The sequence below is a fragment of the Bubalus kerabau genome, chromosome 5 (genome assembly GCF_029407905.1).
Source record: "Bubalus kerabau isolate K-KA32 ecotype Philippines breed swamp buffalo chromosome 5, PCC_UOA_SB_1v2, whole genome shotgun sequence".
Classification (NCBI taxonomy): Eukaryota; Metazoa; Chordata; class Mammalia; order Artiodactyla; family Bovidae; genus Bubalus; species Bubalus kerabau.
Window position 1 is genome coordinate 118,505,061 of NC_073628.1, and position 13,229 is coordinate 118,518,289.

Below are 13,229 nucleotides of genomic sequence, written 5' to 3' on the forward strand. Positions count from 1 at the left end.
ATGACCATGTGAGGTGACCTGGAGTAGTGATCAATTTTACTATTGTGGTACATTCTGCCATTCTTGGTTTACCAGGGAGATTACATATAAACCATTTCTTGATAATTTGCAAAGCAGCCTGGGGTTGAGAGGATGTTTCAGGGGATGGGAATGTGGGAACAAAGATACAGAGGTTGGATGTGACAGTGTATACCTTGTGCAGTAAAGAGCAATGTATTGGCTGGTCAACAGAGGGCAACATGGAGTGGAGCCTCCCAGGTGAGGCTTGGAAGGAACACAAAAACCAGATTGGGTGAAGCCTCAGATTCTGTACTAAGGAATTTAGCCTTTATCTTGTAGGACAATGAAGAATTGCTGAAGAGTTTTAACAATAATATGGTGGCAGTGATTAGAAATAGCAAGAACATTTGAAGAAACTGATGCAACAGTCTAGATGAGAAATGATAGAGGCCTGAAATAAGAAAGTGACTTTATGGATGGAGATGCAAGAATAGATACCAGAGATACATAAAAGGAGAAAGCACATGCAGCTCCATTGCGTGTGGGAGTATTGAGAGAGAAACAGAGAGCAAGAGAAATCAAAGATGATTTTCAGGTTTCTGGTTCAGACAGTTGGATGGTGGTTCCAGTAACTGAGACTGGGAATACAGGAAAACGAGCAGGTTGGGAAGAAAACTATCAGATCAGCTTTGAAAATGTTGAGATGAAAGTGTCTGATGGGTGTCATGTGTAGATATCCCATAGCTCATTGGATACTGAAACCTAGAGTCAAAGAAAGAAGTCTGGACTGAGAACATAGATTTTTAAGTTATCCATGTGGAATAGATTAAATAAATCAGGGAATTATAAAAAGATGTGCAGAGGGCTGAAGAGAGAGACAGAAAAACATAAAAATTTACACTAGATAGCAAAAAAGACATCTGTGGAACAGAGGGCAAAAATTGGCATCTGTTCTATTATAATAGTGTTTGACTGTCTGGGTTTCTCTTTCTATTACAAGAAAATAATAACCACCAAAGTATCATTAGGAAAAGCAATGAAGGGAATTGCTTAGTTTTCTTATGTTATTGTAACTTCATCCTGGTGGAGTGACACTTCCTCTTCTCATCACACATTTAGCTAAACTGAGAGATAGGTCTAGTGTCTAATAGGTTTCTCATTTTGTAAGTCTTTCATTATAAATTTTAGATATGATAGAAAAATGCTGGGCCATTAACAGGACACTATTCGCTAGTTAACATTATACACTAAAAAGCATAGAGGGTGAATTAGAGTAAACTTAGAGAAGCCACTGGTGGTCTCTATGCTTGGCTTTGAGACAGTCAGCATTTTTTCCTTGTATTAATTTGGGCAGCACAATGATCAAGCTTGAGAGAAATGACAAATATGTTACATAACCAATATTTTTCCAAAAAAGCTCTTTGGGGGTTTTAATGTTGGGCCAAAACCAACTAGTTGAAATTTGACTTGGTTTCTGTAAAGTGACTGCATAAATTAAAGATGGTGGAGTGAATAGTGTAATGTGAGAGTGCCCAGAGCTAACCTCATTTCCGGCCACACTAGAATAACTTAGAACTAGTATAACTTAGAAGATGGGCAATAGTTGTCTTATGCTCTTCTCTGGGAAGAATGTGAAATGCTTGAATTATGGGTGCCCCTCCAGCCAATGAGAGGGGAGCCAAATGGAAAGAAGGCCACGCAAGGAAGTACTGAAGAAATGCTTAGTGACTAGCCAGAGTGGGCGGAGGTAACCAAAATGTTGTGATATCTTTATAAATATGGGAGCATTGCCCTTTAAAAGAGAACTTAGGTGAATTTGGTCAAGCTTCAGAGGGCGGAATTTCAACAAATGGAAAGAAAATAAAGGAAAACAGTTCACAATAGGAAAGATATTACTAAACTATTTTCAATTCAGTTCAGTCACTCAGTCATGTCTGACTCTTTGCGACCCCACGGACTGCAGTACTCCAGGTTTCCCTGTCCATCACCAACTCCTGGAGCTTGCTCATAGTCAAGTCAGTGATGCCATCCAACCATCTCATCCTCTATCATCCCCTTCTCCTGCCTTCAATCTTTCCCAGCATCAGGGTCTTTTCCAATCAGTCAATTCTTTGCATCAGGTGGCCAAAGTATTTGAGTTTCACTGGTGAAGGGAATGGCAGACCACTTCAGTATTCTTGCCTTGAGAACCCCCTGAACAGAATGAAAAAAACTATTTTATTTCTTCATAAATGGAATGGGCAGCCCTATAAGGTGGCAAGCTTCCCACAGCTGGGAGTGCTTAAGCAGGGTTGCTGAGGAGGGTTCTGGAAAGGGGGGGAAATTGAGTTGGATGACTTTAAAGGCCATCATCATGTGGAAATTTGCCCTTGTGAAATGATCCATTCAACTCCTTCATTTTCTCATCCTAAATGCAATCTTGCTTATAAGAGTTTTTTTTTCCCCTATAGAGATAATTGGTTCGACAAATCTTATAATTCTGCTAGAGGATGAAATCTTTGCCGATTTTTTCAACACATTTCTTTCTCTCCCGGTAAGCATTCTCAGACCTAAATCCAAATGTTTCATCAACAGCCAAATAGTGAATATCACTGAGCTGAGTGCCTTTTTTAAAAATAAATAAAAACATCATATCAAATCAAAACTATTTCAATTTGAGCAAATAAATATGAATCAGAAAATCCTCTAAAATCTCCAGGAGTTCCCATTACTGATATAATCAAATCCCAAATCCCCAGCCTCCTTACCTGTCCATGGTTATCTCTAATCACACCCTTTGCTGGTACCCAGTGCTCCCGTGATCCATCTCTATCCTGCAGGGGGCATTCACCTGGCATTCTCTCCCTCCATGCCTCTCCCTGCCTGGGTTCTTAGTTTCCATATTTTCACCCACCAAACTCTTAATCATTGTTCAGATAGCTACTTAAATCCTGCTCTCCTTAAGGAGTTCCTAGGTCCTCCCAATCAGAACTTATCTCCTCCTGCCTCTGTGCTCCTTGATACTTTGCTACTCTCTCGTGTTGTATGTGTGTGTTTTCTCCACTGGACTGTGAAATTGTGAATTCCTGCAGGACAAGAACCATGGATTATTCACTCTGCTCTACTCCCCTCACTGGGTGTTTAACACATAGCAATTGTTGAGTTGTTAACTGGAAGCAAATCTATATAGCTTTTTAATCTATTCAATCAAAACAAACTTCATACATCAAAATATTTTTAAACCCAGGCCTACACCAATCCTGCATTTTTTTTTTTTTTGGTTGGAATATTTGGTTACATCTGAATGCTGGTGCCTTATAAATAGTTGCTCACCTCAATGCGCCTTTTTCCATGGGATGCTACCTCGTGGAAATGTCATACAACTAGGAAAAACACTATTATTCCACAAATACCTATTGGGTGGTCATTTTGTGCCAGAAGCTAGGCTTAGTACTGGGGACATGGACATACCATCATGTCTTCAAGGAATTCCCAGTCTAATGTGGAGACCAGTATTTAAGGTGAGTGCAAAAAAGGGTTGTGCGTGACATGATTGACATCTCTAGGAGGTGGTTACATTGGAAGAACAGGCCATTCCTACTTGGGAGAGTCAGAAATGGACCAATGAAGAGGTGACACAAACCAAGTCTTGAAAAATGACTAGGTATTTGACAACTGGCTGAGGATGAAGATGGGGGGGGAAGGGTGGATAAAGAAGCAAGAATGACTGGAGAACTGAGTAGCAAAAGAAGAAGATGCCTTAGAAATGTGATACGCCAAGAGTTCGGCCAGAAATTGGAGCTTTAGCCTCTCTGCTGCTGCTAAGTTGCTTCAGTCGTGTCCGACTCTGTGCAACCCCATAGACGGCAGCCCATCAGGCTCCCCATCCCTGGGATTCTCCAGGCAAGAACACTGGAGTGGGTTGCCATTTCCTTCTCCAATGCACAAAAGTGAAAGTGAAGTCGCTCAGTCGTGTCTGACTCTTAGTGACCCCATGGACTGCAGCCTACCAGGATCCTCCGTCCATGGGATTTTCCAGGCAAGAGTACTGGAGTGGGGTGCCATTGCCACTTTGGGAATACTTTGAGACATTTTGATGACCATGGTGAGATAGATACCTGTAAACATAGAAACACAGAAGCATAGATACCTGTAAACATAGAAACCATTTCCCATTAGTCTCAAAGCTCGTTGCCTAGGTCTCAGTCCCTTCTCCATGACAAAAGAGGACAGTAGCCTAGAATTTTCTATATGATTTTGGATATTCTTAATGCCCCCCTGGATCATGGAAAAAGCAAGAGAGTTCCAGAAAAACATCTGCTACTGCTAAGTCACTTCAGTCGTGTCCGACTCTGTGCAACCCCATAGACGGCAGCCTACCAGGCTCCTCTGTCCCTGGGATTCTCCAGGCAAGAATAATGGAGTGGGTTGCCATTTCCTTCTCCAATGCATGAAACTGAAAAGTGAAAGTGAAGTCACTCAGTCGTGCCCGACTCTTAGCGACCCCATAGACTGGAGCCTACCAGGCTCCTCCATCCATGGGATTTTCCAGGCAAGAGTACTGGAGTGGGGTGCCATTGCCTTCTCCAAGAAAAAAAAGAAAAACATCTATTTCTGCTTTATTGACTATGCTAAAGCCTTTGACTGTGTGGATCACAATAAATTCTGGAAAATTCTGAAAGAGATGGGAATACCAGCCCACCTGACTTGCCTCTTGAGAAACCTATATGCAGGTCAGGAAGCAACAGTTAGAACTGGACATGGAACAACAGACTGGTTCCAAATACGAAAAGGAGTATGTTGAGGCTGTATATTGTCACCCTGCTTATTTAACTTATATGAAGAGTACATCATGAGAAATGCTGGGCTGGAAGAAGCACAAGCTGGAATCAAGATTGACAGGAGAAATATCAATAACCTCAGATATGCAGATGACACCACCCTTATGGCAGAAAGTGAAGAGGAACTAAAAAGCCTCTTGATGAAAGTGAAAGAGGAGAGTGAAAAAGTTGGCTTTAAAGCTCAATATTCAGAAAACGAAGATCATGGCATCTGGTCCCATCGCTTCACAGGAAATAGATGGGGAAACAGTGGAAATAGTGTCAGACTTTATTTTGGGGGGCTCCAAAATCACTGAAGATGGTGATTGCAGCCATGAAATTAAAAGATGCTCACTCCTTGGAAGGAAAGTTAAGACCAACCTAGAAAGCATATTCAAAACCAGAGACATTACTTTGCCAACAAAAGTCCTTCTAGTCAAGGCTATGGTTTTTCCAGTCGTCATGTATGGATGTGAGAGTTGGACTGTGAAGAAAGCTGAGTGCCGAAGAATTGATGCTTTTGAACTGTGGTGTTGGAGAAGACTCTTGAGAGTCCCTTGGACTGCAAGGAGATCTAACCAGTCCATTCTAAAGGAGATTAGTCCTGGGTGTTCTTTGGAAGGACTGATGCTAAAGCTGAAACGCCAATACTTTGGCCACATCATGCGAAGAGTTGACTCATTGGAAAAGACTCTGATGCTGGGAGGGATTGGGGGCAGGAGGAAAAGGGGACGACAGAGGATGAGATAGCTAGATGGCATCACTGACCTGATGGACGTGAGTTTGAGTGAACTCCGGGAGTTGGTGATCGACAGGGAGGCTTGGCGTGCTGCAGTTCATGGGGTCGCAAAGAGTCGGACATGACTGAGCAACTGAACTGAACTGAACTGAATGCCCCCCTAAGTATCAATAATTTGTACCCTTATTCCTCACCTCCTCAGTCCTCTCTACTTTCTCCAGTTCAATGGGTTAGGCAAATCCAAAGATATTTCTCTTTATGAAAAGGCTTTAAGCCTTTGCTCTAACTTTCTAGGTCCTGGAGAAATGAATAATGCAATACACAAAGTAAACACCTTTTAAAGTCATGAGCTTTGGCCTTTGCACACAGACAAGATAACTCCCAGGTCAGGGCAGGATGGAGCCAAAAGATAAATGAATCTTGTAATTTAATCTTTCTTTGTTGTTTTGGGCAAAGCAAGTTGATTCACTGGAATAAATTTAAGAATTAATGTCCCTTGAAATAGGAAAGCAGTGGAACCTCTCTTCCCCTGTGACTACAGATGAACCATGACACTTTCACGAAGAGATGCTCTAGACCCCTTTGGCTGTTTCTTAGCTTTCTTTTTCAGGTCTTTGGCCAGACACCATTTTACACTGTTGAAAATTCACAATGGAGCTTGTGGCCAGAAATACCCCACGACTTGGTGAGCATGATTCTTGAATGGTGGATGGTTTGGGATGGGGGAAGAGGCAGATGGATTTGAAGTGTGGATCGGGGGAGTGGAAGGGACAGGAGCTCATGACAGGGTGACTATGGAAGAAGCTATAAGCAGGTGAGTAGGACAAACAGAATCAAGCCAGGTAGACATTTCTCCTTTTTGCATTTTTATTGCTTAGGCAGGCAGTTGCTGCTGAGTTCTTTTCTCTGTATTTTAGTCCATGGTTAGCAAAAGAAGTTAACCTCTCATGTCCACTGTGATGGTTGGGTAGTCGATGCTTGGAGCACTGTGTTGAGAAGAACTCTGCAGGCCACACCTAAGCCAGAAAGAGTCTGGGAATTGATAAGTAATACCTGCATGGGTGTGGGAAAGGAAGTGCAGCCCATGGGCCCATAACAATTATTTGCATTGTAAAGTAAGCGTTAGTCACTCAGTCCTGTCTGACTCTGTGAGCCCACGGACTGTAGCCCACCAGGCTCCTCTGTCCTTGGGATTTCCGAAGCAAGAACATTGGAGGGGGTAGCCATTTGCTCCTCCAGGGGATCTTCCCAACGAGTGTAGCTCAAGTCAAGATGACGCTTAACAGTTCCTAATGAATACTTGACCACGGGGCGTATATTTTCCCCCAGTCTTTTCTTCTTTTTATATGTTTTTTCCTTATCCTTGTCCACTGTCTTTCTCTCTCCCCTCTTCCTGTTCTCCTTTTCTACTCTGTAGACCTTGGACTCAGCAATGCCTCCCTCATGCCCTTTTTGTGACAGGTGGGATCGGAATGATCACACTAAGCACTAAGCCATGCTCACAGCAAAGTTCTATTTTCCTCTGGGATCTGGATTGCTGAGGAAGACACTGGACTCTGATTCTTATGCATGTATTTGTTTTCCCAAGGAGAATCCCAACACTTAAAAATTTTATCTTCATATCCCATCTCTGGGATTCGATCCTTTGGGTATTCCTCCCTTACTTATATGGTATGTGTCAGTCTTTGTGTGTTTTTGTACGTGTTGTGCAGTTGATATGGGTTGCGAGCTTGTGAAAAGTTGTAAGTGTGCTTACAAAGAAGCAAGTTGAGTAGAGTTATGACTTGACACCACAGACCAAAATCCCTTCTGCTTCTCCTCTATCAAGCAAAGCTTAGGACTGTGTCATTGCCCTGTTTTTGTTTATTACTTAGGTCTTTTCTTAACCTCACTCAGGAATAAGGTTTTTTTGATGAAGGAAAAAGTCTTTTCTTTCCTGCCAATCCATTCACTCCCTTGAGAGCCTCTTAGATACTATTTTTAATCAACATGCCTCTGGGCCAAATATTACAAGCATAAGGTTATGTAATTGCTCCTTTTACTAAGCTGCATTTCTTAGCAATTCAGTTCCATTTCTCCTTTCTGTTCCTATTTTGTTTGGACTCTAGATTGCAAAGTACAAAGGATTATTGACCTGGTTGGAAAAATATCGATTACCTTTCTTCTGTAAAGCCAACTTATGTTTCCATTACATTCTCTGTCAGGAGTTCATCAGTTTCATTAAGTCCCCAGAAGGAGGTAAGCATGTGGGGGCATGTGTGTATAGAAACATGGGGAGCCAGGTGCAAACCTTCCTATGTGTCTCAGTCCTACAAATACTGGCTGCCTTTACAGCCTTAGATGTGTGGGTGGCTTAGCCTGCATTGTGGCAATAGGTGATATCTTAGGCTGAAAAATTGGTACCAAGAAGAAGAAACAGGAGTTAATTGGGCTGGGCTATTTGTCTCACTGCAGCTAGAAACGAGAGAGGTAATGATGGCCAAAGTGCCTATAATACGTTCAGAATCAAAGGTAGCTCACCACCTTCATTGCTATCACCTGGCCTATGCCGCCATCATTTCTCACCTGGCTGTTTTGTTTTTGTTTTTACTTCTTACTTTATTTTGGGATATAGCCAATTAATAATGTTGTGATAGTTTCAGGTGGACAGCAGAGGGCCTCAGTCATACAAATACACGTATCCATTCTCCTCCCAGCTCTCCTCCCATCTAGGTTGCCACATAACATTAAACAGAATTCCATTCCATTCCATTCCGTGCCGTATAATAGGTCCTTATTGGTAATCCATTTTAAATATAGTAGTGTGTGCATGTCCACCCCAAGCTCCCTAACTATCCATTCCCTCCATCCTTCCCCGCTGGCAACCATAAGTTTGCCTTCTGCCTGTCTCACCTGGCTATTGACATCATCTCTGAATCAGTCTCCTTGCTTGCGCTCTTGTTCTCTGCTCCCAGCAGCCAGGGTGAGCCTTTTACAACTTCCGTTTAGATCATATCACTCCTCTGCTCGCTGTCCCTTCCCACCACCACCACCACCAATGGCTCCCATTTCAATCTGAAATCCAGAGCCCCTGAAATGCCTTTCCAGGTCCTAGAGACCTGGCCCCATTTCCTTTCTGATGTCATCTTTTCCTACTTCTCCGTGGTTCATTCCATTCCAACCACTTCCTCCTCTGCAGTTCCTCACACATGCTGGGCACATTTGCATTTCAAGGCTTTGCACTGGCTGTTCACTCTGCCTGGGGCGATGCTCCTCCAATATATTCACATTGGTGCCCCCACTTCACCTTAAATTTCTGTGCACTTCTCACCTTCTCAATGAAAGCTACCCTGGAAGCCCACGGCCCACCCATCCAGCCCCTGCCTAGCTTTACCTATACCCTCCTTGCCTTCTTCATTTCTTCCTATAGTGCTTATAACCTTCAGCCTTACTAGAAAATGTATTTATTATGCTTATCGTTTGTTGTCTGTCTCCTTTGCTAGAATATAAGCTCATTCAGGGTGGGGATTTTTGTTCTGTTTGCAGATGTATCCCAAACACCTAGAATGGTACCCAGCATTTAGTAGGCCTATAATAAATGCTTGTTGAAAGAATGAATGAATAAAATTTTCACCTAGGGTTAAACTGATAACTTGACTCAGCTCAACTAGCCAAAGGAAACTAGCGAAAGTGATGATTTGGGAAATCCCATTGAGTGAAATATCGTAACAAATCGCCCATTATACTCATCTCCCTCCTTCAACACATGTATTGGAAAACTTGCTGTCAGGTGCGGACCATGGAAGGCCAGGGGCCTTGTCTGGAGGGTGATTTTGATCTGTGGATTGTACGTATGCTTGTAGGTACGCCCCTCCCCCCGCCCCATGTCTCTTGATACGTGTCACTAGAGGGCCTGCGTCTGGCTTCAAAAGCACCACGTAGTCAGAGCCCTACTCATCTCAATGGCCACCATTTCTCCTCACTCCCGTTGAGTGAATGGGAGTCTGGCCATGTGCCAGGCTGAGAGAGGGGCTGGGGGAAGAGCTCATTCTCAATCTCTTACCATGGACTTTTCCTGGCAGCCAAGATGATGAGATGGCAAAAGGCAGACCAGTGGCTACTCGAGAAATGCATTGGCGGGGTCAGAGGGATGTGGCGCTTCTATACCTACCTCAAGGGCAGTGCAGGTGGGTTCTTGGAGTTGTTCCTGGGGCCTTTGCAAGTTCTTAACAGCTTCCAGGATACCCTGGAGCAGTTCTACTGCTGCTACTAACAGTTCTGTGTATCTGTGGTGAATACAAAAAGTGCTTTATAATACAGCTTGGGTAGAAGTCTTTGGAAACTGGGGTCTATTGTGTAGGTTATGGCAAAAGCACTCAGAGTCCCTTTCATTCATTCATTCATTTAACAATGTTTATTGAGCACCACTGTATGGCAGTCACTGTGCTTGCTTGGTGGGGATACAAAGGTGAACAAGAGCCCTAAGTCCCTGCTTCCCAAAGCTGCCGTGACAGTGGGGAGACAGACAAGGAACAAGTATATACACAAATCCCTGTAGCAAAAGTGCTTTCTGTTCTACTGGGTCCAGTAGGTGATGAGTCTAGGAGGCTGGCTGTGAATACTAGCTGACATTCCAGTTCAGCATCATTAACTTTGACACAGGAACAAATCTTAGTATAAAGGTGAAATTCTGGATTTCCAGGGGTCAGGCAGGGAAGAACTAGACAGATTGTCTTATAGTTTGTCATTCAGACTTCAGCCCTGGCAAAGCAGTAAAGTGGGGCATGTAGTCCTTGGCACCTTTGGGCTCCAGTGTCCTTCTGCAGGCTGCTCTGGGTCCATGATCTAAGAAGTGTTCTTTTTACGCTGATCTTTATTTTTTGGACAAAACTTGAATGTCTAATGATCTACTCTCATGTGGTTTTTCCTAAACTGACAGTTTTTCTAACACCCCCCCCCCCAAAATCATGAAAGAGTCTTACCCATTAAGTCCCTTTTCTCTATGTCTCCCATCAGCTTCTGCATTAGGACATTTCTGGAAATGATCCCTTAAGCCAAAGGAGTGGCTCAAGGTGATGCTGGAGGCAGTAGAGCAGGTGGGGGTGGAGGTGGGGTGGGGGTGTCAGCTTCCGCACTCAGATGCAGCCACTGGAGGGGCAAGCCTGGGGTGCAGCTCAGTCTGATCCATAGGTGATCCTGTCTGATCCGTAGGTGAAGAACTGGTGGATTTCTGGATTCTTGTTGAGAAGATCCTGAGCATAGATGAGATGGACCTGGAAGTGAGAAACCACTACCTTTCCCTCCTCTTTGTGCTGAAGGCCACCCATCTGCAGGAAAGCTCACGGGTGGTGACTCTCTGCAACATGAACATCAGTAAGAATCATAAAGCATATCTGAGGTGAAATCCCTGGGGAATGCAAGAAAAAATCAGTCCAATGTCTGATAGTCCTCAGTCCCTTGCCTTGCAAACTGTTCCTCTCTCCATTAGGGATGCCAGTGGGAACCCCAACCCTTAACAGTGAACAGTTGAGAGAGACAGTTGGCCATAAGCTGGTATGTGCCCTTCCTGAGATGTTGCTTGTTAGTGAAGGTTAGCTGAAAAGAGTGAAGGGGAATTGGGACAAGGTAATTGAACAGTTCCTGTACTTGCTAAGCCTGCATGGCTTATTTTGTGTTTTTTTGTTGTTGTTGTTGCTGTTTTCTTTTGTTTTCAATTAGGGTTCTCTAGAACAAACCATAGTCCACAGGCCAAATGCAGTGCATGTGGCCTATGAGCTAAGACTGTTTTTTTTATTTTTATAAGCTCAAAGAAGACTGTACAACAGAGACTATAAATGGCTCACAAAGCCTAAAATATTTACTATCTAACTCTTTATAGAAAAAAAACTTGCCAACTCCTTCTCTAGAACATCAAATTCATTCAAATGTATTTATTTATTAAGTGAGGAGGCATTCCTAACCCAAATACAAATGATGTGCTCCAGAAGCTGCAGTATTTGGGGTTAGTCACACTCCCCTCTATTTATATAGATAATTGGGAATTGATGACATTAAAATCAGGGCTAGTCAGGACTTTACCAAATTATCCAGACCAAACTCCTTCCTTTAGTCAGATCTAACTTTGAGAAATTCCATTCAGAGGTACATGTTTCTTGTTCTTAAACATATTTGCTGGTACCACTTGCTTTTCTTTACAATAATGTTCAGTAGTCTAAAAAGTAACTTGAGGAATCCCACAAAATGGTTATTTCTCTGGGGAAGAAGTAAGGTGATCAGAATAATAAGGGGTCATTGTGTGTTGAACAAATCCTAAAATCATGTTCACTTTATCTCTGACCTGTCTAGGGTTGCATGAGGAATGAATGAAACACAAAAACATTTGGAAAAATTAAAAAACTATCCCCACATCATTTTCATCCTCTCTCTCTCTTTATTTTTTCCAGAGGCCCTCCTGAACCTGTCCATCTGGCATCCCAACCAGTCAACCACCAGGAGGGAGATCCTGAGCCACATGCAAAAAGTGGCCCTGTTCAAACTCCAGAGCTATTGGCTCCCCAACTTTTACACCCACGCCAAGACAGTCATGGCCAAGGAGGAATCGTGCCAGGCTCTGATGCAGGAATATGAGACTCGCCTGTACAGTATCTGCTATACCCATGAAGGAGGGCTCCCTCTGAATATGAACATCAAGAAGGCCCACCAACCCCAGAAGCACTACTCAAGCAGGAAGATCAAGAGGAAGATGTGGCACTTGATAGACCGTGGCTTGTGGTCCCTGGAAATGGATACCAATCCAGATACCAACACAGTGCCCCCCCAGGAGCTGGATTCTCAAGACAAGGTGGTTATACAAAAGCCTTTCCCAAAAGAGGCCTCTTCAAAAGACAGAATCATTAGTTCCCCAGAAAAGGATGTTCTCTATGCCAGGAAGTCCAATGTGAAGAAGAAAGCCAAGAGCCACCTCCACATGGAGGGCCTCTTTGAGACAGCATTCTCAACCCACCTGAGGACTGTCACCCCCATCATCAATTACTCCTCCCACATGACCATCAAGAAGGCCGTGAAGCAGAACCTCTCCTTGGGGTACACCCACTGGGCCCTGTGTGCGGATGCCTGTGCAGGGAGCCCCTTCCGGGACCACCTGAAGAAGCTAAATTTGAAAGTGGAGATCCAACTCTTGGACCTCTGGCAGGACCTGCACCATTTCCTCAGTGTCCTAATGAGTAACAGGAAGACTGGGAAAGCCATCTTTCGGCACATGTTGGGCAACAGGATCTGTGAGCTCTACCTGAATGAGCAGATTGGTCCATGCCTGCCGCTCAAATCCCAAACCATTGAAGGCCTGAAGGAGATGCTGCCTTCTGGGGATGTGAACCCCTGGATTCCCAGAACCCAGAAGGAGATATGCAAGGTAGGCCATGCATCACAGAAATGGGTTGGTATCTGGAAGATTAGGTCAAGACTTACCAAAAATCCTACCTGGTCATCTATACTGACTAACTTAATGATTTAACTACCCACACAATACGTATCAATGAGTTGGTTGATCGCTTATGAGTAAGTTATATAAAGTCCCAAGAAGTAGCCAGAACCCCATAGTAGGATGAAGGTGGAAGAATAGTCACTACCCACCTTTTATTTCTTCAATTCCCCCTGATATGGAGTCTCCCAACCTCAGACTCTCCTATTGAAGGATGTTTTAAGAACTCTGA

The 13,229-nt window shown here is 43.6% G+C and overlaps 1 protein-coding gene across 1 annotated transcript in view; it reads left to right on the top strand.

Annotated features, from left to right (window-relative positions):
- Positions 1-239: 239 nt before the first annotated feature.
- Positions 240-13,229, top strand: part of RGSL1 (regulator of G protein signaling like 1) — a 58,692-nt gene continuing 45,702 nt past the window's right edge. The window contains exons 1-7 of the mRNA XM_055583808.1: positions 240-258; positions 2,451-2,533; positions 6,149-6,223; positions 7,647-7,776; positions 9,600-9,704; positions 10,729-10,890; positions 11,961-12,928. Of these exons, the coding sequence (XP_055439783.1) occupies positions 240-258; positions 2,451-2,533; positions 6,149-6,223; positions 7,647-7,776; positions 9,600-9,704; positions 10,729-10,890; positions 11,961-12,928 (1,542 nt within the window). The remainder of the gene's footprint in view (positions 259-2,450; positions 2,534-6,148; positions 6,224-7,646; positions 7,777-9,599; positions 9,705-10,728; positions 10,891-11,960; positions 12,929-13,229) is intronic.